The sequence below is a fragment of the Podarcis cretensis genome (genome assembly GCF_951804945.1).
Source record: "Podarcis cretensis genome assembly, chromosome: 11".
In the NCBI taxonomy this organism is placed as follows: domain Eukaryota; kingdom Metazoa; phylum Chordata; class Lepidosauria; order Squamata; family Lacertidae; genus Podarcis; species Podarcis cretensis.
Genome location: NC_137180.1, coordinates 18,166,435 through 18,192,420, shown reverse-complemented (window position 1 = coordinate 18,192,420; position 25,986 = coordinate 18,166,435). Strand labels below are relative to the sequence as shown.

Here is a 25,986-nt window from a genome sequence, read left to right as displayed (position 1 = left end):
ACAATTGGCAAAATATTTGGCTATGAAACATCTTACAAAACTTGTGGTGTCTCCAAAGCTGATAACCTTAATAAACATCTGATAGGGTATTTTGGGAATGTACCTCCCTGAAAAGTTAATACCAGCCCTTTGAACTGTGCCTGGAAACAGACTGAAAGGTAGTGAAAATGACAAACCACTGGAACAATATGATCACATATTCCTGTCTTGGTCAACAGTCTTGTTGACTTACTTGGGACAAGCTTAGGTTTCTGGGCCATTTTCAAAGGCAACTCCCACATATAGTGCATTGTGTTTTGTTCTGTCAATTGCCAAAATTTAGTCCCCTTTTGTGCACTAAATTCCAGTTTGTAAAAATACTTTTCTGTATTTGAAAACTAAATTAAGGATTAGAGTAGCAGGTCTCTGTTTTTACTGATATTTAAAATTATTTGTTTATTCATGTAGAGGAAATGGCTACATATCTTCGTTATGTGAGAAGACTAGATTTTTTTGAAAAACCAGACTATGACTACTTAAGAAAGCTCTTTACAGACTTGTTTGATCGGAAGGGCTATATGTTTGATTATGAATATGACTGGATTGGTAAACAGCTGGTAAGTGTACAGTTTAACAAGTACTCTTCTAATGTCCCTGAAACTCATGACAGAATATCTGCTAGCATATAAGCTACTTTTCTGCAATATAGCAAATACATAGAAGAGACTCCATTGTATCCTCTATTACCTTAATTTTTTTTCTGAAGCCGTAGGCAGATATTTCACAGGACCTTTCTCTCTTTGAAAAGAATACTTGGGTTATATTTGTCTTGTATTTTGAGTGTGTAGAGGACACTATTTACTCTGTAAGCAGGACTTTAGCAGTAGAAACTGCAAAAGCTATATCCTGTTTCACATTCCTTTGTATATATCTACCGCTCTGTTATGTTTGGTTGGTCTAATCAAAGGAGCCTAATGAGGTCTTGTTTACAGAAACTAGCTCTGAAATCCATGTTCTTTAAGTTTGACAGTATGGTAGCCTATAAAACACGTATGTTTAATCATATCAGGGCAGCTTGTTTGTTCTCATAAGCTACAGTGTTCACAATATGTTAAATCCACAAAATTCAGATAGGGTTAAATGGCAAGTGTAACTTGCTAGTTGTTAGATGCCTCTTGCTACACTTGCTACATTTTCTGATGTAGGACATTAACTGAAGCAACTATCAAGATAGCCTGCATTTAGCCTTCCAGTAAAATGTTGTGTTTTACTTCCTGGTAATAAGTTTAAACTGTGTAATGGAAGTGTACGTCTGATGTTTTGAAAACCTGCTCTAGTTGAACTGCCCCCCTTCTCCCGCTCCTTGCCATCTTCCATTAATTGCCCTGTGGGAATGATTCCAGAGAAGAGAAAAAGACATCAGGAGCTTTTTCTGTTCCAGCTGGACTGTCCGTTTCCCCCCACTTCTCAGCTGCCCCATGGGGTAGAACCTTGAGATATGCTGAGGTTGCTTGTTGTGCCCCCCTCTTCTCCAAGTGTGCATTTCTGCTGTTTGTGTAAGTTGGCTTGGAAGGATATGTGTCCTGAAAGGGTAAAAAAAAGGATACTTTAACCTCACGTTAGTCTTGCAGCTGGTTCCACAAAGTAACTAGCCTTCTTACTCACACACATTAATGTCATTAACTTACAAAACCTCTGTGTGATAGTAATTCTTTCTTACCAAAGGCTTCAAGGCTTGTGACTGACTTAATATCATGGAAACCTAAGATGCCCTTTCAGTCAGTTTTCCAAAATATATGCTGGTAACTTTGAAAACTACTATGTTATATTGCCAGTATTCAACATAATGTATTGTTTGTAGCCTACTCCAGTGGGTTCAATCCATTCGGATCCTGCAATATCTTCCAACAGAGAAGCACATCCTCACAGAGATAAGATGCAACAGTCGAAAAATCAGGTATGCTGTCTGTCAACGTGTGCCATTTGTACTGTCATAGTTTTGCTTTAGTTCCTGCTTCCAGTAAAACAGATCTTGTTTTCTTAGTACAGTATTTATTCATACAAGGCTTTTGATTCTTTAAATAAATATACTTTCTGTATGTTCAGTGCTTTATGATGTAGTTAGGTTTATGTGTCAGCATGAGGGAGGGAGAGAAAAAGGAAGTGTGTGAGAGACTTCCTGGATCAGTGGAGGCATATTGAAGAGCTGCTTCAAAGATAGTGCATATCGGATCATTATCCCTCCACACCAGCCTCTTTTTCAGATTGAATTTTCTTACCTGCTTTCACCATGGTTAATCATTACATCAGCGCTGACTTAAACTATTGCTATGGTTAACAAGGCTTCCTATTAAAATAGGATTTGAAGCCAGCATCAAACTCAGTTTTAAAATTTGATTTAGAGGGAACTCTGGTTAGTCCTCTGTGGTTACTGTTATTTGCCTGTGTAATGATAACCATGTTTTAAATCCAGGGGTGAGGAAAATTTTGCCTAGAGGGCCTGGAAGGAGGGCACACATTGCCTTTCACCTGTCCCTGATCCATTTTTGTTGTTGAAGGTTGCTTTCTTGCCAGTCTCCAGAATGTAGCTTCTTGTTAAAAATGATATGAAGTCTTTAGACACAGCTTGAACTTCAGGTGTGAGCAAAGGTTTTGGAATGTCCAGATTTCCCTGTGCTCTCATTGCTAGCTATCTAGCAAGAGCTCTATAGAAGTCAAACATACAGATGGGGAATGGTTCTAGCTCAGGAATAATACTTGCTGCTTGTTGGAGTTGCTGCCGTGACCAAAAGCATCCAAGTGTTGAGGTGTATAGTATAATTTTATAGCTGTTCCTGAAACAATTGGTTCAGTGTTTGCCCATAGTTCATGGAGTTCTCTAAGTTCATGGGTGGGATTCAGCTAACAAACCCTGCTGGGGAAGCCCATGCTAGCTAACTCAGTGGGGCATCCACCTCCCCCTAAAGAAATCTTGGAACACTGCATGTGGGGAAGAGAGGGCAGATTGTTCCGTCAGGCAATCAGAAGTGCTTGCTCTGGTGGAGCAATCTGCTTAGCCTTACACTGAATTTGTCCCCACATATTTTATATTTCTTGAAGTGGCTGTCATTTTTATTTGAATTATATTATTATCTTTACAACAAGGGCTGATTAAGAATACATATGCTATCAAATATTAACTGTAGCTCAAAGTTGCCAGTATTTTTTGAACCAAAGCTAGTGGTAGCAGCCTGGCCTGGTTGCATCTATTCTATTATTTCCCTCAGCAGGACAGATAGTTTTTCCCCAAGCCTAAGGATAAAAGTAAACTGAGAGTAACTTGTGCCTATAAAATGAGTAGGTTTGTGCAGCCTGGCTCAAGACTCGGTGTACTTAATAGACTTGACACACAAGTAAAAATGTGGATCTGTCAAAATAATTTCATTTTATTCTTACATTTTGTATAGCAAAATTAAATATTACATTAGTGTAAACACCACCACATTAAGTTTCTCATGTTAACTTCTGCTTTAAACTTTGGATTAAACAGTTTTGGCAGGTTTAAATTTTAGCTTTCAAATATTCAATGTATCTATGACAATCTGTATGGTATTGAGTGTGCATGCTATGGAAGTACTGTAGATCTCTGTTTTTAAGAATGACTCATTCAAGTGAGCTTTTTAGAAAGCACAGTTTATCCTGCCCCAAATGTCCCCAAGTATTCCTATTCTGCATGGGGTTTCATGTTTGAAGTTTTTGTTGAACATTTTCAATTACTTACTTTTTGTATATATTAAAAAAACTTTAAACATGTGTCTTTCTGTATTCAAATACATATGTATGCATAATGCTACATGTGCATAGATGCCCTTGTGTTCCTGTGATTTTTTTATTTTAATGTAGAAAACAGCTGATTAGCTGCATGATGTGTTTAATATGTTCTGGGTTCTTATTCCTCCTCTTCCATGCATGCTTAATGCATTGAATAACTGGCAGTCGACAGACCACAGGGCAGCTTGGGACCCCCATCAGGCCAATCCCCATCACTTGAGAGCTCACCTAGCAGCTGACAGACATGGTGGCTCGGTACAGGTATTTTCTGTTATTTGCATGAATATTTCCACATCTTTATATCCTTGGACACACGCGCCATGTGTGTAGTTTTCTGTTGAAAATTCTACTTCATAACCAAGTTTGTAACCACGCTCCTTTTGTGATAATATCCATACTGAAAAAGATCACACCAAATTTGACTTCGTTTCTACAAATGCTTGTAGAAAAATACTCATCTGGATATTTTTTTTTGGGGGGGGGAGTGTTTGGTATAGTTGACTGAGTTGACAGATGGAATGACACTCAGTGGTAGTGATAGAAATAACATTGGGGCCAAATGAATTTGGACTGTAGAATATCTGCAAAATATTGTACTACTGGAATGTACATAAAGAAGCTTTATGCCACCAATAATAAGTTTTGGTATAGTAGGCTATTATATATCTAATATGCTTGTGCAGATGTCCTTCCACCCCAAACAGATTATTAGTGCTGTTGGTTCTTTTAGTGGTGATTCTTGTTAAACAGCCAGGAAATGGGATGCCTGGCTGCTGCATTTTCCATTTCCTCATGTAACTGATATGTTAGTGCCACAAGAGCAAATGAACTCTTAAGTGGTATATGGGTGCTGCAGGAGTGACCTTTGTTATCTCAGGGTCTGGATGTAAGGTATTTCGGTGCTGAGGTTTGAACACATGTACCTCCTTCACATCTTCCACTTGGAAGGCTCTCACTGAATTGGAGTGTGTGTTCAAAAGTAGCTTGTGATTCTATACTCTGATTGCTTTTTCTCATTGCAAGTGTATCTATCGCTCCATCATATCAGGGGGATTGAATTCGTATTAGTGCTATTGATGACAAAATTGAGCAATCTTCTCACAGTAAATACAGAATGAGTATGCATAAAAGCTAATCATTGAAATTTGCTGACCCTTTTCAGTGGGCTTCCAATTCCTCATGAAAATTGAGCGGCAGATGGGAAGCTCTCTAAGATTCTGCTCTCCCTTTCCTCCATCTAAAATAAGGACCTGAGTAGCTCTTGCTTCCTTAATTGCAATCATATTGGTCCACTGGTTAATCTTGCTGTTCCCATAATCCTACCAACACTTGTATCTTGTTTCACTAATGCTTATACAAGGATAATTGAGGGTCTTCCTTTTTATTATTGAATGACACTGTGATAATTACAAATCACTGGTACAGAAAGAAGGTACTTTCCTGACATATTTTTGTCCAGCCATAGTCACGATTAGCTAAAGCATGCTGTTGTCTCAAGTACTAGACAACAATAGAAGTGAAATGCTTTTCCCATACTGAGCGATTTTAATGGCTGTTGAGACAGAACTGGGATTCAATAGTTCACAGTGAGCAGGCAGAGACTATTTAAGAAAATTTATTTGTCATTTAATCATCAAAATCTCCAAGCAGTTTGCATAAAATATAAAATATGCATTAAAATGAATGATAAAAGCAGATGTTAAAAATTAGAGAGCCTGATTTCCCCCCAAGTATAAAATGAGCAGTTTTTAAAATACACATTATAAATCAAAACAACAGATTAAAATATTTGTGACATTTACATGTTTGGTAGACTTAGTTAAACAAAAATGGTTTCAGCAGTTGCTGAAAACATTAAAGTGTGGGTACCCTCCTAATGCCAATGGGCAGGGAGCTCCAAAGTCAATTATTATTTGCAAGTGCAAAATGAACATTATTTGGTGCTTGTAAAAGTGTCAGTTCTGGTCACTGAAATGGTCACCGGTCTGTTAACAGCAGCCATTGTGTCTGTAACCTCCAGACCATGCAAGATAGTTCAACTTGCTGCCCACTAGATGATGCAATGCAGGCTGTGAAATGTGACTTCTTTGCTGTTTGCACTGCCACATGGTATGCATGATTATGGGCGTTTGGTTGGCTTCATGGTGAGACTTGTACCTCTTGTACTCTAGTCATCCAGCTTGCTTCAAATCCCATAGCTCTTCAGAATACCAAGGAGCCACTAGGGCTGCACAACGCCAGAGAAGAAGCTCAGAAGGAATAGTTTCCATCAGTCTCTAAGGATTGCCTATCCAAATGGATCCACTTCCCTTGCCAGGAGGGAATTGCAACTATCAGTCCAAAATACCTACTATCATACCCAATACTATAATAATCAAGGGACGCAGGTGGCGCTGTGGGTAAAACCTCAGCGCCTAGGACTTGCTGATCGCATGGTTGGCGGTTCGAATCCCCGCGGTGGGGTGCGCTCCCGTCCTTCGGTCCCAGCGCCTGCCAACCTAGAGTTCGAAAGCATCTCCGGGTGCAAGTAGATAAATAGGGACCGCTTACCAGTGGGAAGGTAAACGGCGTTCCGTGTGCTGCGCTGGCTCGCCAGATGCAGCTTGTCACGCTGGCCACGTGACCTGGAAGTGTCTGCGGACAGCGCTGGCTCCCGGCCTATAGAGTGAGATGAGCGCACAACCCTAGAGTCTGGCAAGACTGGCCCGTACGGGCAGGGGTACCTTTACCTTTACCTACTATAATAATAATATCCCAAAGCTGGCTTATTGAGAGGAAAGTTTGGTTTTTTAAAAACCCCCTGAGTTGAACATCTGTGTAAAGAAAAGGGATGTCTGTTGTAATTTACAAGTGCACTCATGAGTATTTTTCTGATACTGGTAAATTGTCAGGCACTGCTGATCTTCATGAAGGACATTGTAAAACACCAAATGCCACCATTTATTTTTGCTGTTAATTTTGGTGAGAGCATTCTCACTCCTCACAGTAGTACAAATGAATCATTTTGACTTAGCATTTATATAGAGATCTCATTGCTTTTGTTCAGTAGAGTCTGTTAAGTGGTTCTCTGCTATAGTCATAGTGACAAAGGTGGGAACTAAGCTAGTGTTGTAATGGTGATTATAGGGAATGAGATGACTGTCACTGTCGTCTGACACCTCCATGACCTGCTTTAATGGAAAAGGAACAAATTGCAAGTTGCTAATCTTGAAGTTTCTGCAATATCTTGTGGCAGATGTTCCTATAAATGATTTGGGAATATAAATGTGTTATAAGCACTATTCTTCAAGATATTCATTTGGTCAGGATTTTGTGTGCTTGTGCAGTGAATTGGTGAGTTTTCCCATACATGCTTGGAGTCTTATATAGCGGTTGTCTATAGAAATTAGTCCAGTCATGTTGCCATGACTGATATGTGACTACATCAGAATCATTGAAATATGTAGGTGCAATGCAATAAGTCTAGGTTTAAGTTCTTATTGTGTTTTCAGTTCTAGCTGTCATGGACTTTTTTATGGCAAGCTGGAATATAAATCTAGCAAATAATTAAAAACATATCCCATTCACTCCTTAATCCATGTTGAATCACGATGGTTTGTATTTTTCAGGGCATCTCAAATTAGGTAGTAAATTACAAAAGGAGATGTCCTTGGATATGACTTATTGGCATATTTTAAGTCCTGTTCTGTTGCTGTGAGCTTTGAAGAAGGTTCCTGAATGGCTTAGATGTTTCCAATTCCTGACTACAACTACCAGAAACTGCTACAGGATCCTTCTACAAAGCATACAAAGAATTAAGCCCATAAATTTAACATCTTGTTGGGCTTGCTGCTTATGTTTGCAAAAGCTCACCTTGTGAACTTCTTGGGTGTTCTTGGGTTCCTGGATAATAAATAAATTTACCTTCACACAAAATGAACCATTTTAGGTTTGAGCTTGGAGTATTTATCTTTCGTTATGTAACATCTGAAATGAGTGGTTGGGTTGGGTTTCCAAATAAAATGTTCATAGCCAAAATTGGAGTTTAAGGTTGTGAATAGCTATTATGAATCATAATATTGAAATAAAAATGTGCAACTTGTGGGAGATCTGAAATACAAGTTTTGTGTAAAGGAAGAAAAACTTTTAAGTAAACTAATTCAGTAGTGACACCTGAAACTTTAATCTTGACTACTTTCCAATAGCATGCAACCTATGTGCTTCTGGTTTAACTTCAGCACAGGAGAGGCTTGTGCCATTTACAGCTAAAAAATAGCCTATTCCAGCAAATAGAGTATAGCTATGCAGTTCTATCCTACTTGATTTCAGTAACCTTTTTATAGTGCTGTGTTTTTGCTTGTTCATCATACTAACATTTAGGATCCTACATAAGAGGCTGTTAGCAAATCCATTCTTTATAATCTCCTTTGCAGCACAGATGAATTGGGCAGAGAGCATTGTTTACTGGCACAGCAGTACTGATTGCTGCTAGTGCTAAACAAACACAAGAGTTGGCATGAGAGGCTCAGGTCCCAGTACCAGAGCAATGAGATAGGTTGTCTCTTTGAACTATGAATGGGAACCTAGTGCTGCTTTCATGGAAATGTACACTTCTAAACAACACACATCCCTTCTCCTACGACCTGAGGACCTGCCGTCATCACTAGCAGGTCAACCTTGTGTGGCAAAATGTTCTTTGTGTTCAGTCTTGTAAATGGGTGGACCGTATGTACTGTTGCCTCAAAAGTACTTTTATTGTGTTGGAAGATACTGGCCTACATTATTAACTTCGGCGGTTATAAAGCACCTGAAAGCATCTTAAAATGGAAAGCTTTAGCCTTGACCTTATGCATTCAAAATAGTTCACTGATCTCATTTACCTATCATTTTAGTAAGTACAGAATAGCAAAGCATCTGTTGGTAGTGATTAGGGTTTTTGTCTCAAACGTGTGGTTATGGTGCTTTGGGAAATCTGTCTTCAGTTTTATTCTGTCTATTTAGCTTTCATTAAAGCGAATGAATGATTCAAGTTGTGGAGAGAAATTTGTTGGTTGTCTAACACTATTTGACTTGTCAATGTGAGACATAAAAAAGAAAATTCTTCTGACTGTCCATTTTTCTCACTTGCTTTGATTTCTGGAAGAAACATACCGTTCATTGTTAGTGTTTCACTAGCTAGCCTCCTACATTCCTGTTTTACAAAAGTTTGCCTTAGTTCCTGAAAATGTCAGCTGAATAGCTCTGATGAATTGTCTCTTTCACAGTTCTTGTGTTGCAGTAACTTGAAACACTTATAAAAGGTCTTTTTAAAAATGATTCTCTCCCCCCCCCCCCAGCAAATTATGCAGACATCTTATTTACTGTGAGAGGCAGATTTCACTTGGGGTTTTTTCTAAATATTTTAGACATGCCTATAGGCTTTTCTTTTCTTGTATTTTCTTTCCTAGTGGGATGCGGGTGGTGCTGTGGGTTAAACCGCAGAGCCTAGGACTGGCTGATCAGAAGGTCGGTGGTTCGAATCCCCATGACGGGGTGAGCTCCCGTTGCTTGGTCCCTGTTCCTGCCAACCTAGCAGTTCGAAAGCACGTCAAAGTGCAAGTAGATAAATAGGTGCCGCTCTGGCAGGAAGGTAAATGGCATTTCCGTGTGCTTCTCTGGTTCGCCAGAAGCGGCATAGTCATGCTGGCCACATGACCCATAAGCTGTATGCCGGCTCCCCAGGCCAATAAAGCGAGATGAGAGCTACAACCCCAGAGTCGTCCGCGACTGGACCTAATGGTCAGGGGTCCCTTTACCTTTACTATAGGCTCTCAGTTTGCTGTTGCTTTAGGGCTGGTCCACAGACCAATGTTGACCTGCTGGGTGGTGAGGTTCAGTCCTGCTGGGTACTGCTTCATGAAGAGCATTCCCTCAACAGAATTTGCTGGTGAAACAGACCCCTGTAGCCAGCAAGACTGAAAACTGGCTGATGCTTTGTGGTTTTTGTAAGGAACAAGTCAGATTTATATTAATTTAATTTCTTGAAATACACCCCTCTCCCCCCCCAAAAAAAAGTTTTCCCCCGATCTTTGGTAGTACCACGAGGCATGTAGCAAGCAAAGCAGATGTTTGGATGTTATGGATGGGATTAACACAACGTTCCCTGTCAGTGGAAGCCCTGTGCAAGGACTTCTGCTTTCACAGTAGGGCTCTCCCCATTGCTGCACCCTAGAAATTGGCTATGGCGGGGTGGGAGAATGGCACACAGAAAGGGAGAGAGGAGATCATTCCATCTGGCATGCGAAATTCTTGCACACACAGGAAGTTGGTATAGTGTGATGTTTAATTCCACCCTTTGGTAGAAATTGCACCGCTTATTTACTAAGGTGAAAGTATACTCAGAAGCAGAAAAGGCTTGAAGAGTGTTTGGTATCATATTCATTATGTTTTTGTGGGCATGTACCTTCATTAAAATAGCCCTTCACAGGACATTCATAGGACAAGCCTTTGTTCTCCCTTTTGTAGAATTTATTTTATTTATAAAAATATTTCTATACTTCTATATCACAAAAGTATATCAGAGTAGTTTACAACAGTAAAAACAAGAATACATAAAAACACACAAAGTTTAAAACAAGTTAAAAAACAATAAAGTTCAGGAAAAAGACCAGGAAACCATTGCCTGCATAGGCCTGGCAGAATAGAAAACTTTTCAGCTGGCATTTACAAGTTGCCACAGGAGGCGCCACTGAATGTTGCCAATGCTTGAAGTTAAAGCTATACTTCATAGTAATCCTGTTATTCATTATTATACCATACAGCTGAAAATGTGCTGTTTGTGAATACCTGTCTTTACATATTACAATATAGTTCTCTTTTTTAATAGTAGCTGTTGTAATTTACGGCAAATCCTTTATTGCTACATATAGTAGTTCTTCACTTTTTTCTCCTTTAACTAGTCAATTTTTTTGTAGATGGCTTTTTCTACAAGCAGTTGGAGAAAGTTTAGTAAAAATATGCACGGGGCTTGAATGGAAAAATAGTTATAACCTAGAAGTAACACATTAATATACTAATTTCAGCTCCTTATGCTATGAAACAAATATTACACCAAATATGGGCGCTTACTAGTGTCTGATTTTTGGAAATGCTTGTAATTGCAGGTTGTAAGCTCAACAAATGGAGAGCTCAACACAGATGATCCTACTGCAGGACGTTCAAATGCACCCATCACAGCCCCTACAGAAGTGGAAGTAATGGATGAAACAAAGTACGTATTATCTTATACAAAATAATCGCTATGTTACCATCACATATTGTGGTACTGAATGTGTGAGTTAGTCTGTCTTTTCAAGTGTAATTTCCACTATTTTTAGTTCATGACTTTAACTAGCAAATCACAAACTGCTTCCAATAGTTTTGCATTTAAACTTGTTAAAAATTGAGGTTTTGTTATTTCTACAAAACCTCCAAGGCATAGGAGCATTTTAGTTTTCAGTACCTAGTTCTCAAGATAGGACAGATTGGAGGGAACAAATACTTGACACGGGAGGGATTTCTGTTGCTTAAAATGGGCAGTGTCATAGTACTACCCAGTAGGGGCATTCATGGTGCGCTTTAGACGCAGCTTTTCAAATCACAGGGCCCCCAAAGGTACATGTGACCGTGCGTGTTGAGCTGAAGTGCTTCAGATCCAATCGCTGCTTGTATTTGCCACTTTTTAACTTAGAAAGCTCTCAAAACTACTTACCCAAAAGAATGCAAATGAGTGCAGCTATTCTCTAGGGAAGGCTGCAGCTTGAGTCCCTTTTCTAGGGAATTAAAGCACTATTGCCACTTTTCTAGGGACTCAACAGAGCATATTTCTTCCCTCCTCCACCTGATTAGTACAGTAAATTGGAGGTGGGTGCATCTTTTCATAAACCCATGTAAGTACCCTTTTCTCTTAACTCCAAATAACTCAAGATCTTCATACGCCAGTGATGTGGTAGTGGTAAAAGGAATAGGGCTTTATTGACACCTAAAAGAACCCCTCTGCATGTGAGCATGGGACACTTTTAGGGTATAATTATACCCTCATTGAAAATTTTGCAAAGCAAATTGCATAGCAAAGAAGCAAAGTTTTTGCATTTGTTGTACTGTAAAATATCGTTTCGGTTCTTGATAACTTCGGTGTTATGTTATATATGCAAAATGCAGCACTTTTACAATGGATAGCATTCTGATTCTCTTTCCCCTTTGTATTTTCTTTGTATTAGCTGCCAGAAAGTGTTGAACATGTGGTGAGTTCTAAAGTGCAGGCAGGCAGAAAAAGGCTCCAGAGCATTTTAAAAACAAAAGAGCTCTCAAGAGCAAAGTACAATTGGAAAACCATTACAAATGAATTCTAATGGCTTTTGCTATTGGTCTTTTTTAACATGAGAAACTTACTACCTTATTGAGGAGCACTTTTGCCTGCTTCTGTTTCTGCTTGTTTTTCAAATCTTGGTGTACTTTTATCTAATACTTCTAAATTTTTGTTTTAATGTCAATGATTATATGCAGTAGTTTACCTATTGGTATGCCATTATAGAGGGCAGACTATTTTTTTTAGGTGCTAACATCATAAACAATTAAAGTACTATTGCCGCTAAGTTATAGCAGATATTTATGAAAGTTTAGTCATTGGTAATTACTTGCTAACTGATAGCTCAACCTGTGTACATTTGCATTTCTCAAATTCATACTTTTGCGTGTTCCCTGACTTTATTGCTGAATGCAATCTGTCCACAAAGCTAATTTTTATCATATTGATTTACTAACCCTGTAACTAAATGGCAGATTTTCTAAAGTGGTGGAAGAGCTTGTCAAACTTACGTTGTTTGGTATTTGTACCAGACAATTGGGAGACATAGGGGCATTTTCTTGAGGCATATTAAGGTTAAAACAACATAATCCAGTGTATTTGTTTAAACATGAGCTATAATAATATACAAGTGAGCATAAATATATTGGTATAGGTCACAGCCTAAAATACATTGATGAAAGCTGTGTAAACCTGCCTCAGTAAAGCTGCAGAACAAGCATGGTGTCAGGTACACAATAGGCATGACAAAATAAATCATTCAGAGAAGAAAACGCTTTGAGGGATGGACCAATAATATATCCTATCTAGAACTGGGAATGATAATCAGACTTCGTACAAAATCTTGTCAGAAAAATAGTGTGCCCTGGCTGCAATTTGAAGTGAAAGTTTTGTGCCTGCCTAGGAAAAATTCCCATGCAGTGCAGAACGAGCAGGCAAAGATGCATTTCAAAAGAAGCATTGTCGCACTGACCGAAAAGATCCTATCACTGATGACATCCTTACATGCATCACATATGGTATCGCAGTCATCCCTTTTCAGTACAAATGAGCTCTCAGCTAGCTTTATCTTTGCACAAACCTGGGATGAATGTGGGAAGTTCTTTCATGCTGGCTCTTGCTCATGTTGATGTCAACAGTAGTGGGAAGTGCAAATGACTACAGAACATTTCTTCTTGAACTGTGTATATGTCAAGTCTCTGTGAACTATTGTGTACGTGTGGAAATTGTTCATGTGCAGTTCCACAGCTTTTGCTTCACCTTATTTGTTTATATAATATACTTTTATTCAGCCCTATAGCAAGATTTTAGGGCAGGTTACTAATCAATTAAAGTACAGATGACCTAAGAGCTGTGCAGAACAGATAAAACAAACTTAATGGTAGCTCAATCATAAAAAAATACATTATGGAGTCAGCAGGACTCCTTAAAACAACAAACTAATGCTAGCAATTTTTTTTAATGCCTGTGCAAATAAGTGTTGTAATGCCAGCAGAGTCAGTGGCAGGTATAGTCCTTCCATAACCTTGGATATTGTTTATGATCATGTCATAGAGTTAGATTGGAAGACATCAATGGAAACCAGCTGGGGGGGAAAAATCAACTTCTCACATTGTTCCAAAAAACCCACCAACACTGAGGAGTTAGAAAAAAACCCCTCCCAAACTGCAAAGGGTAGTTCCTTGAGTGACAGGTTACTTACTGCCTAAGTGCAATAGGGAGAAATGCCCACGGGATTGCACCATTAATGTATTAAACAAGTGCTGGTTATAAGAAAGACTATATAAGAATATTTTAGAAGCATTCCGTCTCTAGGCTAAACAAAGAAAACCTTTGCAATGCATATATTGTGTGGCAAAGGGATGCAAAGCCTAGTGGTAAGAATGAAAAGTGTAAAAGTACTAACTGTAAAATAACATAGTTTAGTAGTCAGATTTACACCATTGTTTTGATGCAGAATCAGCGGCAAGCTTCATCTTCATACTTTCTTCTTCTTCTTGCTGATTCAAATCAGGAGTTAAATTGCCTTGAATTCATTCAGACACCCTGATTCAAAGCCTCACAGCCTAAGCCACCAGTTTTCTTCTCACTAATGAAAGGAGCTCCCTCCTCCCAGGCAATTTCACTGTATCTTCTAGAAACATTGATCCAGTTTAGAGATTAACTGAAGGCTAGAAAGGAACATAGGAGTCAGGCCATTGGTCCATCTAACTCAATATTGTCTACATTGACTGCCAGTGACTCCTCAGAGTTTCAGGCAGGAATCTCTCCCAGCCCTACCTAGTGTTGCAGAGCATTGAACCCAGGATGTTTTGCATGCAAAACAGCTACTCTGAGCTATAGTCCATCATCTTTCTTCTCTCTGAGACTGAGCAGTGAGGTGGAGTTCATTTGAGATGCTGGAGAAATGCACATGTTCTGTGTTCCTTCCCCATGTTGTAGCCCTTTTCCTTGAAGTGGTGAATGATATTACAGTACTAGGAAGCATGCCTTCCTGACAGCTACTTTGCTTCATTTCTCAGTACTGAGAAGCGTGGGGAAGGGGAGGGAGTTGGGTAGGTGCGTTAGCTGCTTTTTCTATTAGGATGGAGATGTTGGCCAATCTTTATATCTATTTGTTAGCTCAAGCCGACCTTTTCTTGGCAGTTTGATTGGTAACTGATTTGAGTCACCTGCTCCTGTCTGTCTGTCACCGTACATTTCCACCACCCATTAGTAATTACATGAGATAAAGTGGGAGGAAACGTGGGAAATAGGAGATTCGTAGGTGTGTGGCTCTGCATGTGAGGAGGAGGAAATGACAAAGGACCAAATGTTGCTCTTTATGCTCTCATTTCATCCTCTCAGGGTTTTCCCCCCTAGGTAGCCCTTTCTTAAAATTTTGCTTCCTAATTCTGTCTCTCTCTTTGTTTTCTTTCTTGGAATACCTTGTGTGTGTGTCCTTCATTTGTTGTAAGTGGACAAATAAGCTTACTAACAACCCACTGTTATCCCTGTTATCATAGTCTCTGTAGTATTTCAATATTCACACTTGGAGTCCTTTGGAAAATATAAGTAATTGTTGACTGGCTTTCTTAGCTCTAAATCAATTTGGCTACCATAGTTTACAATCAGTATCTAAACTTCTGTTCACCTGGAAAGGAAGTCACCTTGAAACGCAACATATATTTCAGGTGGAATTCTAAATACTTGGGAGTTTTTCGTGAAATTCCCTTTGGGTTTTTAAAAAAATCCCTGGCAACGGGATTCAGCCTGGTTGGGCATTTCTTGGAGTTCATGTCAGGAGGTTGGTCCCTTGGCAACTACTGACAACAAGCCTGGTAAAAGAGCATCAGTAGCTGCCACCAAGAGTGCATCTGGGGTCTGCTTCCCCCTTCAGCCTCAGCTATGCTGTCTGTTTTTGTTGCTCTCTACAAATATTGCCTCCTTGTTGGGAGTTGGCCTGGACCAGCCCTTAGAGGCATAGGAATAGGAGTGGAATGTTTGCTGCCTGCTATTTAATGGTGTGGGAAATATCAAATTGAATATCAGAGACAGAAGGGGCATGTAAAACCAAAAAAAGGTTGAAGTGTGCAGTGCTCCTATTCATGTTTACAGTCAGCCATGCTCTCTTCCAGAATATTTCATTCTCCCTGCCCCATGTTTTTAGGACCACCTTCTTTACAACAGGCAGTGTGTTCTGCACAGTCCTCACTGAGCTGTTTTTGTACTCCAACAAACTTAAGGGTTTCCAGTACTTTGAGGCTGTCTCATCTAGATAAGCCTGGCTTGTGGCTTTATTTTGCAGCTCTTTGATGCATATTTGTATCTCCACACCCCCATCATTTGGCTGGAACAATCATGTTTTCCATGCATATAGAAATTCAGTAGTTGTTGTTGTTTAAAATGTTAGTATGCTTTCCAAGAAACAGATGAGTTATCCCAGCAGAACTTGATGACTGTAAGCCTAAAAGAGGAGGAAAAGCTCCTGAAAACAATTAGACAACCAAAGCCAAAGTTGATGTAAGCAACGAAAAATTAAAAGCCTATAAAATAGACCTGGAAAATCCTGAAGTGCAGGCACATCTTAAAAGTAAATGATGGGAAAGGTCACATATAGAGATGTTAAGGGAAAAGGAGATTTCATTTCCCATGCCTTGGCTCTCAGCCTGGGCAAGATTTGACACTTTACTTTGTAGGTGGGGAGCAGACAAGTTGTTAAATCAACTATATTATAGACCCATGACATTGCACAGGGCAGCTTAGTTTTGCATGCATTTGCCTTAAGTGAGAACAAAGGTCCTGAAAATAGTTAACTACTGTTTGCACAAAGCAATTAAGTCCTAAATCATTTTATAGCCTTTAGAACTAGGGCAGTATAAGTTCATGTAGACTATAAATGCCGCCTTCTGTGTTACAGGTCATGAGTATGTATCTACTTTTCTCACAGACTTGGAATTTCTGCCTCAAAGGGGATAGATTGTAGAATGCCTCAGAATAGTAACTGTGTGTTATACATGGGAAAGCGAGGCCCTCTAGTGACCATTTATAGTTAAGAGCATATCATTGGCTGCAACTGGTATTCTACAGTTGTGTGAATATCTTTTTAATGCAAACAAAGCAGTTAGAACGTTTTACGAAATATGTATTTGTCCAAATAAACAGGGTGATGTTGAGGATAGTGTTATGCATGTATTAGCATCAATTTCTTCAACTCTTATCGTAATGTGTTTTGATAATTGTTTACATCAGCCTTCCCAAACCTGGTGTGCCTTCCTTGTTCCTCATATTTTTTTATTTCACTAGATTATTTTTAGGTCACCTAATAACAAAAGTGGTCTAGCAAATAAAATAAAAATGCACCCAAAGTCACAAATAAAACAGTAGAACAAAACACAAAAACCAGGGAAAAAAATAAACAGTACTAAACCACTTAAAGTAGAGATTAGTCAAATCCACTGAGGTTAAACAATGTTTGAATTTACAATACTTAGAATTATGCTTCTCAGAATCACCCAGATTTTATTAAGCCCCTTTGATATGATTGGGGTTGAGCCTATTTTCAGTTGGCTATAATCAGAAGTTGGGCTACTATTAATATATCCGAAGTTGATCACTTTTGGATTTGCATAATATCTTCATTCAAGCAAGTCTTCCAAAATTGACTGTCATTTTAGCATGACAAGACTGAGGCACTGTTAATGGGTGGTTCCCTAGATTGGATGGATGGGATTACACTTCCTCTGAAGGAGCTGGTACACTGGGAGTACTCCTGGATCGATTGCTGTCGTGTGAAGCTCAAGTGGTCTTGGTGGCGCAGAGTGCCTTCCATCAGCTTTGCCTAGTGCCCCAGCTACGCCCCTATCTGGACACAGGGATAGCTTAACTTCTGTTAACCTCTAGGTTTGATTACTGCAATGCGTTATACATGGAGCTGCCTCTGAAGACAGTTCAGAAACTTTAGTTGGTGCAGAATTCAGCTGCCAGGTTGCTGATCCGACTGTACTATAAATTAGTTTCCAGGCCCAATTCAAAGTGCTGGTTTTGACCTAGAAAGCCTTAAACAGCTGAGGAACTCAATACCTCTAGGACCGTCTCTCCTCATATGAACCATCCTGGATCCTGCAACCATCATATAAGGCCCTTCTTTGTGTGCCTTCTCCGCAAGAGCTCTGGAGAGCAGCAACAGGAGAATGGGCATTTTCTGTGGTGGCTCCCCTTTTAGGGGATACTCTCCCCAGAGATGCTCTCCTGGCACCCTTGTTACATATCTTTAGGTGCTAGGCAAAAACATTCCTCTTCCAGGCCTTTGGCTAATTAAACAGTCTATCACCCTTCCCAAACCTGGTGTGCCCTCCTTGTTCTAAACGCAGCATAAGGGGTCTCTGTAGTATAGTGTATTTTAAAATGGGGTTTTAGAGTTTTTAGGGGTTTTTGAATGTTTTATGTAGTTTTTATGTAGTTTTATGTAGTTTTTATGTAGTTTTATGTAGTTTTGTGGTCGTTTTATGTAGTTTTATGTAGTTTTCAATTTCATTGTTCCGCAAGGGACAATGACAATAAAGATATCGTATTGTAACGTATCGACCTTTTAAACTGTGATGGGTGATGATTTTCTTTGTTACTGTGGTATGTATTTTTGTGTTTTTATATTGTAAGCCACCCTGTGATCCTCGAATGAAGGGCAGTATGCAAATCATATAATGTATACAAATCATACATTGTCTTTCCCTTTGAACCTTCTTGTTCATCATTGAGTACACTGGCTGGTAGCAGCTTTTTTTTTGAGTGTGAATTTGCCTCCCACTTTTCCTCTGCTGGCCTTACTGGGGTTAGCATGAACCCTTATTAATGGTGGTGCCAAGTTTAAGTGAACAGAGGGGATTCACACTCAGTAAGGGAGAGTGTGATCAGTTGTATGACCTGTGTCTCTTAAGACCATACTGTGTCTTCAGTGGCCTTTTCTCTAAGACTTAGAACTGGGTCTCATGTTCTGTAGCATAGTCCATATAGGCTGTTGAAAGGGGAAAAGGGGATTTCTGCTTGTCATCCTGGGACTTATTTTGCAGCATATTACAGGGTGCAGTTACAGTTCTGTGTTGATGTTAAAGAATACTGAACAGACATGGGGCAGAGATCCCCATTTTTGCAATGTTTTAGAAGTTAGCAGTGTCATTTTTTCTCAGACATTCAGGATTTTGCTGTAATGTTCATCTTTTGACATTTCACACTTTAATGCCTAAGCCGCTTGGTTGCTTTCACAAAGGCAGGAATACATTCTTGCTCTATTCCTTTGCTAGAGCGGGGACATAGCCTGTTCCATGTCCTGTATAAAGACCTGAGAGCAGTTGGATGGAACGTTATGACACCAGTGAATAAACTGGTACAAACATCCACCACATCTCTTTCCTGTTTGTCTACCCATAATGCTATAGTGTAACTGTCAACATTTATCACTTACTGATGGCATTAACACTAACAAATGGTAAAAGAGGCTATATAAGTAATTCTTCACTATATAAACAAAACCTTAAAAAGTGAAAGCCATTCCTACAAGCCATTCTCTTGATTCAGGCACATGTTGCTTATGTCAAAAGCAGAAGATTCAACGGCATCACATGCTTAAAAAATAACAACAAAGCCACACAAAATATGCCCACTGATGACTACAGATTTATGCTCAAACATTGCCATGCCTAGTTCATATACTGTTTGTTAGTAACTAATGAAACCAATGTACAGGGATCTGTTGTCTTGTGTTGTGCTTATTTTCCCCCTCATAGATGTTGATTCCACATAACTATACCACCTTCATTGCACCATCTGCATAGATATCAGATGATGAAATGTTTTAGAAGTCTGCTTTATTACACTTATTTCCCTATAAGTCGATGTGATTTCTCTTTAACCTGCTTTGAACTGGCTTAATTTTCTTAACTGTATTTAGATAAGCATGATATTTATATCAGAGATGCCTTGTTCTGCATGTAAGACTGTTTTCATTTCACAATTGCAGGTGCTGCTGTTTTTTCAAGCGAAGGAAAAGGAAAACCATTCAGCGTCACAAATGACTTTGGAAGAAGGCAGACCATGGGGAATTACTTACTTGCTCATCTGCTATATCGTGATTAGTGACCACACGTTTTTCTGGCACCCCTATTTCAATGAGAAGGTCCTCATACTTGCTTTGATTTGGTGGTTCAACATACTTAGTTTGGATCATCTCTTCTGGAAGCTTTAAATCTGTGTCCACATGAGTATATATTTGACCACTAAGATACTGGACCAATGGGGAAAAATGCTGCTCTTTCCTCCAGCAAAACTAAACTGTCATAGAAAACATTAGCAGTGATTAGCTGAAGACCAGATATTTCATAAACCTGGCATGTGCTGAGGTTTTTCTGATGCCATACCGAAAGCAGGTGATTTTTCAGAGAACAATGGACATGAAAGCATAACTACCCAAACATTTGAAATACGTCTTGCTTTAAGATTTCTTTTGTCAGTAACACTTGCATTGATTTTCCCCTCCCCCATTGCTTTGAAGGTACTGCATTTGCAAAATTGTTACCATTAAATCCTATCAGAAAACATGGTACAGTCACTGCCCAGTGGTACTGAGACAGAAGCAAGAGAAGGAGTCCTCTGATGCCAAAAGTCTGTGCTGTGGTTTCTAGGGGAGCAGGTGAATCACTGTTGGTAAAATCTGGATTTAAAACTCAGCTTTTGTTGTGCCTCTAATTGAAATGCAGTGTAGTAGAAGTGGCAATAGTGCTTGTACAGAAATAATGTTTGTATAATGCAAGTTGTGCTTCCAGTTATGTCCGACACAAAGGCTGAAACTTCAACAGAAAGATGCTTAGGAGTTATGAAAAAACACACTACAAGGAAATAACTGTGAACATGAATCGGGGAATACATTCAAAAAAAAATTAATCAAAAGTTAGTGCTGAATAACAAGTTTCAAAGTGAAGGTCTGGATGTGCCATGTAACAAGATTTAGGTCTGTTTGTAAATTATTTTGCTATTTGATTTAAGAAAAGAAATGGATTGGATGTAATACTGCCTTTAATGAATGCTAGCCCTTAGTTCCTGATCACAGCCGGGGGTTCCTGGAACTTTCTTACGCTTTGGTGAAATATTGCGACACTAAGAAACAGTTAATAGCCTTGGTCAGGTACTTTCCTCATAGCTCCTTGAAGTGCCTGTATTATGAACAAGCGAACTGTTCAGTAGAAAAGGCAGCCCCCCCATTGTTTCATTTAAAGCCATAATGACAGAGGTGTGCTTTTGTCATGTTTAGCTGCCAGCATCATGTGGAGAATGGAGCAAAGGAAGTAAAATGGCTAGACAGATTTGTTGACCAAAACTCAATGGTTTGTTTCCTTTTAAAAAGAGCCTCCTAGAGCTAACTTTTAATAACTTTGTCTATCAGTGCATGCCTTTGGGCATACTTATTTATTTTTAATATCTTGTGGTAACATTCAAAATGTGTATTAAAATCGATAAATGCACACCTTTGGATTCATTATTGCATTTACAGGGATTGTTTTGTAATTTATTTTTTTCCCTTAACAGCCAAAAGTGCAGTGCATTGTCTTGAAATTAGGTGCACATAAGAACACATTGTGCAGATCTGGTCATTGTTTGTCACTGTTGCTGTTCATGACTTTAGTAAATCCTTGGTATACAAGCTTGAACCTGGCCTATTAAAACATAGACTATATTACTTGGTCGAAAGTTTTCACTCTACCTGTTTGTATTATTGATAATGTCTTAAACTCCCAATGAGAGTTTTTAATTTTTATTTGAGCTGAGAAGGTAGCCATCCTAATGTGAACACTTTCTTTGCAGTATTTGACCAAATTTTTCTTCATAATATTTGTAAATACATGCAGTATCCTATCATACACCTGTTCGATTTCATCTTCAAGGGTTTCTTTGGCCTGTACAGTGTTTATATGATCTGAACTCCTTACACATAATCCAATTATGGACTTGAAGATTAAAAAAAATATAAAACCTGTTTGTTTACTGCAAAGACCAGAATCTAGTCATGGCTATTTAGCAATATTTTTAAGTACTCCACTTTAATGCTAAGGAAGACCTTGTCCTCGCAACACACAACTGGTCAGTAGTAAGTTATGCAGTTATGTTCAGGTTAAGCCAACAATGTTTGCATTTATATGCTTTTTCCCTGTCTAAACTAATGAAATCAACATTGCCTGAATGTCTGAATAATAAAACACATCCCTGTTTAAAAATATGTAACAGATGAAGAAGAAAAAATAAAGGTAGTTTTTTTACTTGTCTCTTCCATCTTTTCCACAGCATTGAAACTGGCCTATATCCACTACCACTAAACATTTTTAATTTAAAGTCTGTACACAACTATGAAAAGAATCAATAGGCATATTTCATGACTCCATTGCAGACACAGGCTTGCAGTGGCATGTGCTGCTACTTCAAATACCAAGCTGAAAGTAATTACTGACGGTACTCTAGTTTTTAACAACTTCAGATATGCAGTAATGTATCTAACCTAGGCTTGCAAAATTTATTTCTTACCAAGGTGAAGGTGTGCCATTGTCCATGCATTATGGCTGTTTTCTATCTCTGATTCTGTTTAGCTTAGTGCAGGCTTCTTCAACCTTGGCCCTCCAGATGTTTCGAGACTACAATTCCCATCATCCCTGACCACTTGTTCTGATAGCTAGGGATCATGGGAGTTGTAGGCCAAAAAACATTTGGAGGGCCGAGGCTGAGGAAGCCTGGCTTAGCAGCACATTTGTTTAGACTTGGTCAAACCTGTATTAGTTTGACAAAGTACATAAAACTCATAGCTAATATATGGTAATGTAAAAAATAATTGATAAAGGCAGGTTTTTTTGTTTAATAGTGATTAATTGATTTAACTGGCAAATAGAAGTGACTGAACTAAGGATAGCTAGTATATATCTGGATGATATCCAACATTAGGCATAGAGTAGACTCACTGAATGGGCCTACTCTGAGTATGCCCAATGTTGGATATCTCCAACTTGCCTGGTTTGCACATAATGCTAAACCATGTTTTATTAAACTATAGCTTAGTATAGTATGAACCCAATTCAGTTCAACTCTGAATTGTTTACTGGAAACAAACCACTAGCTGAAACCTTGGTATGTTGTCTTAGAACATTGTTTTGTTTTGCTGGCTTGACATTACATATCACCATGGTTTATTTGACCCCACCAAAGAAGCTCACCAAACTACAAAGGCATGAGGCAAAAGCAGATGAAAACAAACCACACTTCATAGAAACAAGCCATGGCTTGATTATCTGTAGAGCAACTCACAGTTAACTTGTGATTTGTTAAACATAATCATGGTTTTACATTGCGTGTGGCAATTTTTTCTGTTGGATGGGGTTATTCACCTGGTAAAGGGTGGGTAGTAGTAGTAGTAACAACAATTTTTTTTTATTAGAGGTCTAAAGGTCTTTCAAGAAAATAGCAGACTAGAGTCATGCAGGTCTTCTGTAATTTACAGTGGTACCTCTGGTTGCGAACGGGATCCATTCTGAAGGCCTGTTCGCAACATGAAAAGCATGCAACCTGAAGTGCTGTATCTGCGCAGGTGTACAGCGCGATTTGGCGCTTGTGTACATGCACGAAGTGCGATTGGCGAAACCCAGAAGTAACCCTTTCTGGTACTTCCTGGTTGCCGTGGGACGTAACCTGAAAGAATGTAACATGAAGCAAACATAACATGAGGTATGACTATTCTATATTATAAAATAAGATTACTTTGTGCTAATACAAAAATTAAGACTGAATAGGAAAAGCTGTGTTCTTGAGGCTTTAAAAAAAGCATTAAAAAGAACTTAAAATATATACCGTATTTTTTGCTCTATAAGACTCACTTTTCCCCTCTTAAAAAGTAAGGGGAAATGTGTGTGCGTCTTATGGAGCGAATGCAGGCAGCGTGGCTATCCCAGAAGCCAGAACAGCAAGAGGGATTGCTGCTTTCACTGCGCAGCGATCCGTCTTGCTGTTCTGGCTTCTGAGATTCAGAATATTTTTTTTCTTGTTTTCCTCCTCCAAAAACTAGGTGCATCTTGTGGTCTGGTGCATTTTATAGAGCGAAAAATACGGTACTTTGAAGACACAAGTAGGGCTTGGTTTGTGCCTCTAGGTTAAAACATAACAACATAGTGCATCATAACTGTGCATTGTTTTAATAACAGTTTTAAAAAGAACTCCAGCAAAACTTGAACCGAGTATCAATTAACAATATCATTAAAGATACCCATAAGACTGAAGAATAAGAATAGGTTTACCTGGTGCCAAAATGATAGTGAAGCTTCCCCCCCAGTGTATCTCCATGAGAGTGTAATAGAGACAAGGACATTCTCTCTTCTGCATATATGGTGGCATTTTGACTTTACAAGGATGCACTCTAGGATAATAAGTTTGCTCTTGGTATACACGATTCAAATCATAATAACAGCCAAAGGAAAAGAGTACAAAGGGTTAGTACACAAAGCCCTAGACCTACAATAAGAAAGAAACAAGGGTCAAGATTTATAGGAAAAATAGAGATGCAATTGAGGAACATAATACATCAAACAGTTAAGAGAACTGGAAAAGGACAGGCTTAAAACAGGTACAAGATAATAGGATATTAATAAACATCTTCCCCCTGCCCCTCCCTGGTTTGTTATGACCTGCCTGGTATGAAGACAGCAGGCCAAGTTGCCATGGCAGCCAATTACTGGCGTTGAGGCAGAGAAAATACCAATCTGAAGAACCACAGACCTGAAAAATAATTTAGTTGATAGGCTTGGCCTTTTTTCAAATGCTCTCAAAACTGGCATACATTCCTGTGCTGGATCCTAAACCCAGTTGTGCCACAGTGCCAACTGTGTTTAATGCTAACCCTGAGTCACCTGCTGCGACATGATTCTTCCCTGCAGGAATCTTCCTATATATAGAGAGACTGATTGTCAACCACATTAAGGTGTCATCCATACTTTTCTAGGCACAGATCTGCACTCTCCCCGTGCCCCCGCTGCTTTCCCCAGGAAAACCCAGTCTCTACTGATCTTTAACAGAGCAAACGGCAATTCCCAAGTTTTTCCGCGGAATTGGTTTCTGTGGTAAAGAGCAGATTTTCACAGGGAAAGAGCCAGGGCAAAAAAAGGCTCAAACATGGTCCTGGAAACCTGTGTCTAGAGAAGCAGAGCAAAAGTTAAGTGTAGATGAGCCCTAAGGTGGGATAGCTCGCTCGGTAGAGCATGAGACTCTCAACCTCAGAGTTGCAGGTTCAAGCCTCACGGGGGGCAAAATATGCCTGCATTTCAAGATTCCTGCCTTGCAGGGGTTGGATCTCCATCTCCATACACTTGGGAGTATCTTCCAACTTGTATTCTATGATCTGAAAATAAAAAATTAGGGTTCCTCTTTCCTTGTGTTTCCCTTGCTGGTGGCAGATGATAATTTCTACTGTTTCCAAAAGGCTTGTATTGTTTTCTGCGCTGGTGAAATATTGCAAGTTTTCCCCCTGCTTGACATAAAAATAACAATTTTGTCTTCAACACACAGCACATCACGAGTATGTGTTGTAGCAAGGGAAGAAGCACTCAGTATTCCACTTTTTGCAGAACTAGCACAAACTGGTGCATAGCCGAGTGTTTTATTTTAAATATATACGCCTGGGAATAGTTAGAGGTACTCCAAATGCTGATAAATTTGCATTTTCTGAAATTTGCTAGTTAATGAAAAAAAATATACAGGTAAGGCATTGGAAATACTAAACAGGGAAATGGCAGCGATGAAGAGATTGACAATTTTACATATTTGGAAAATAGAGCTATGGAAGAAATTAAGAGAGTGAGTTTGAACAAGTTTAACCTACTGAAATAACTATTATTAACTATATTGTATATTTCCTTTGCACTGTCATTTCCCCCCATCTTTCTGGGAGGCAATAAATTTTGTTAGAAATGCATAAATGTTGCCAGCTTGGAATCTAGAGATGGTAAAGAACCAATCCAAAACTCAAGGGGTTTACAAGTAAATAGCAAAATACATACATACATACATACATACATACATACATGGTTTTGGGCTACTGACCATGAAGTTGATCATACACTGTGATTGGAATTCTTCAAGGCATGAGAGGTAAATAAACAATGGAAAAGAACCACAAGGAACAAATATTTTAATAAAATTGATAATTTTGTATACTTTCCCTTGTATTTCACTTGCTGGGGTTAATAGCAAATTTCAAGCATTTTACATGTTGTATATGATGCATCATTGAACATAAATAACTATTAGTTCTAGCTGTCTAGCTTTTCAGTGTCCTAGGAGAGCTCAGTTGCGGTTGCTTATAAATGCAAAATAAGCATACATATTGAAGCTGTCAT

The 25,986-nt window shown here is 39.0% G+C and overlaps 1 protein-coding gene across 7 annotated transcripts in view; it reads left to right on the top strand.

Annotated features, from left to right (window-relative positions):
• The window catches only part of CSNK1G3 (casein kinase 1 gamma 3), a 51,431-nt gene extending 29,555 nt beyond the window's left edge, over positions 1-21,876 (top strand). For 2 of the 7 annotated variants that reach the window (XM_079995680.1, XM_079995681.1), the window contains exons 10-15: positions 448-596; positions 1,841-1,936; positions 3,955-4,050; positions 10,911-11,017; positions 12,006-12,029; positions 19,587-21,876. In XM_079995680.1, the coding sequence (XP_079851806.1) occupies positions 448-596; positions 1,841-1,936; positions 3,955-4,050; positions 10,911-11,017; positions 12,006-12,029; positions 19,587-19,641 (527 nt within the window). In that variant the 3' untranslated portion in view covers positions 19,642-21,876. The remainder of the gene's footprint in view (positions 1-447; positions 597-1,840; positions 1,937-3,954; positions 4,051-10,910; positions 11,018-12,005; positions 12,030-19,586) is intronic. The other 5 variants (XM_079995682.1, XM_079995684.1, XM_079995685.1 and 2 more) reach the window with 5 other exon arrangements.
• The last annotated feature ends 4,110 nt before the right edge of the window (positions 21,877-25,986 follow it).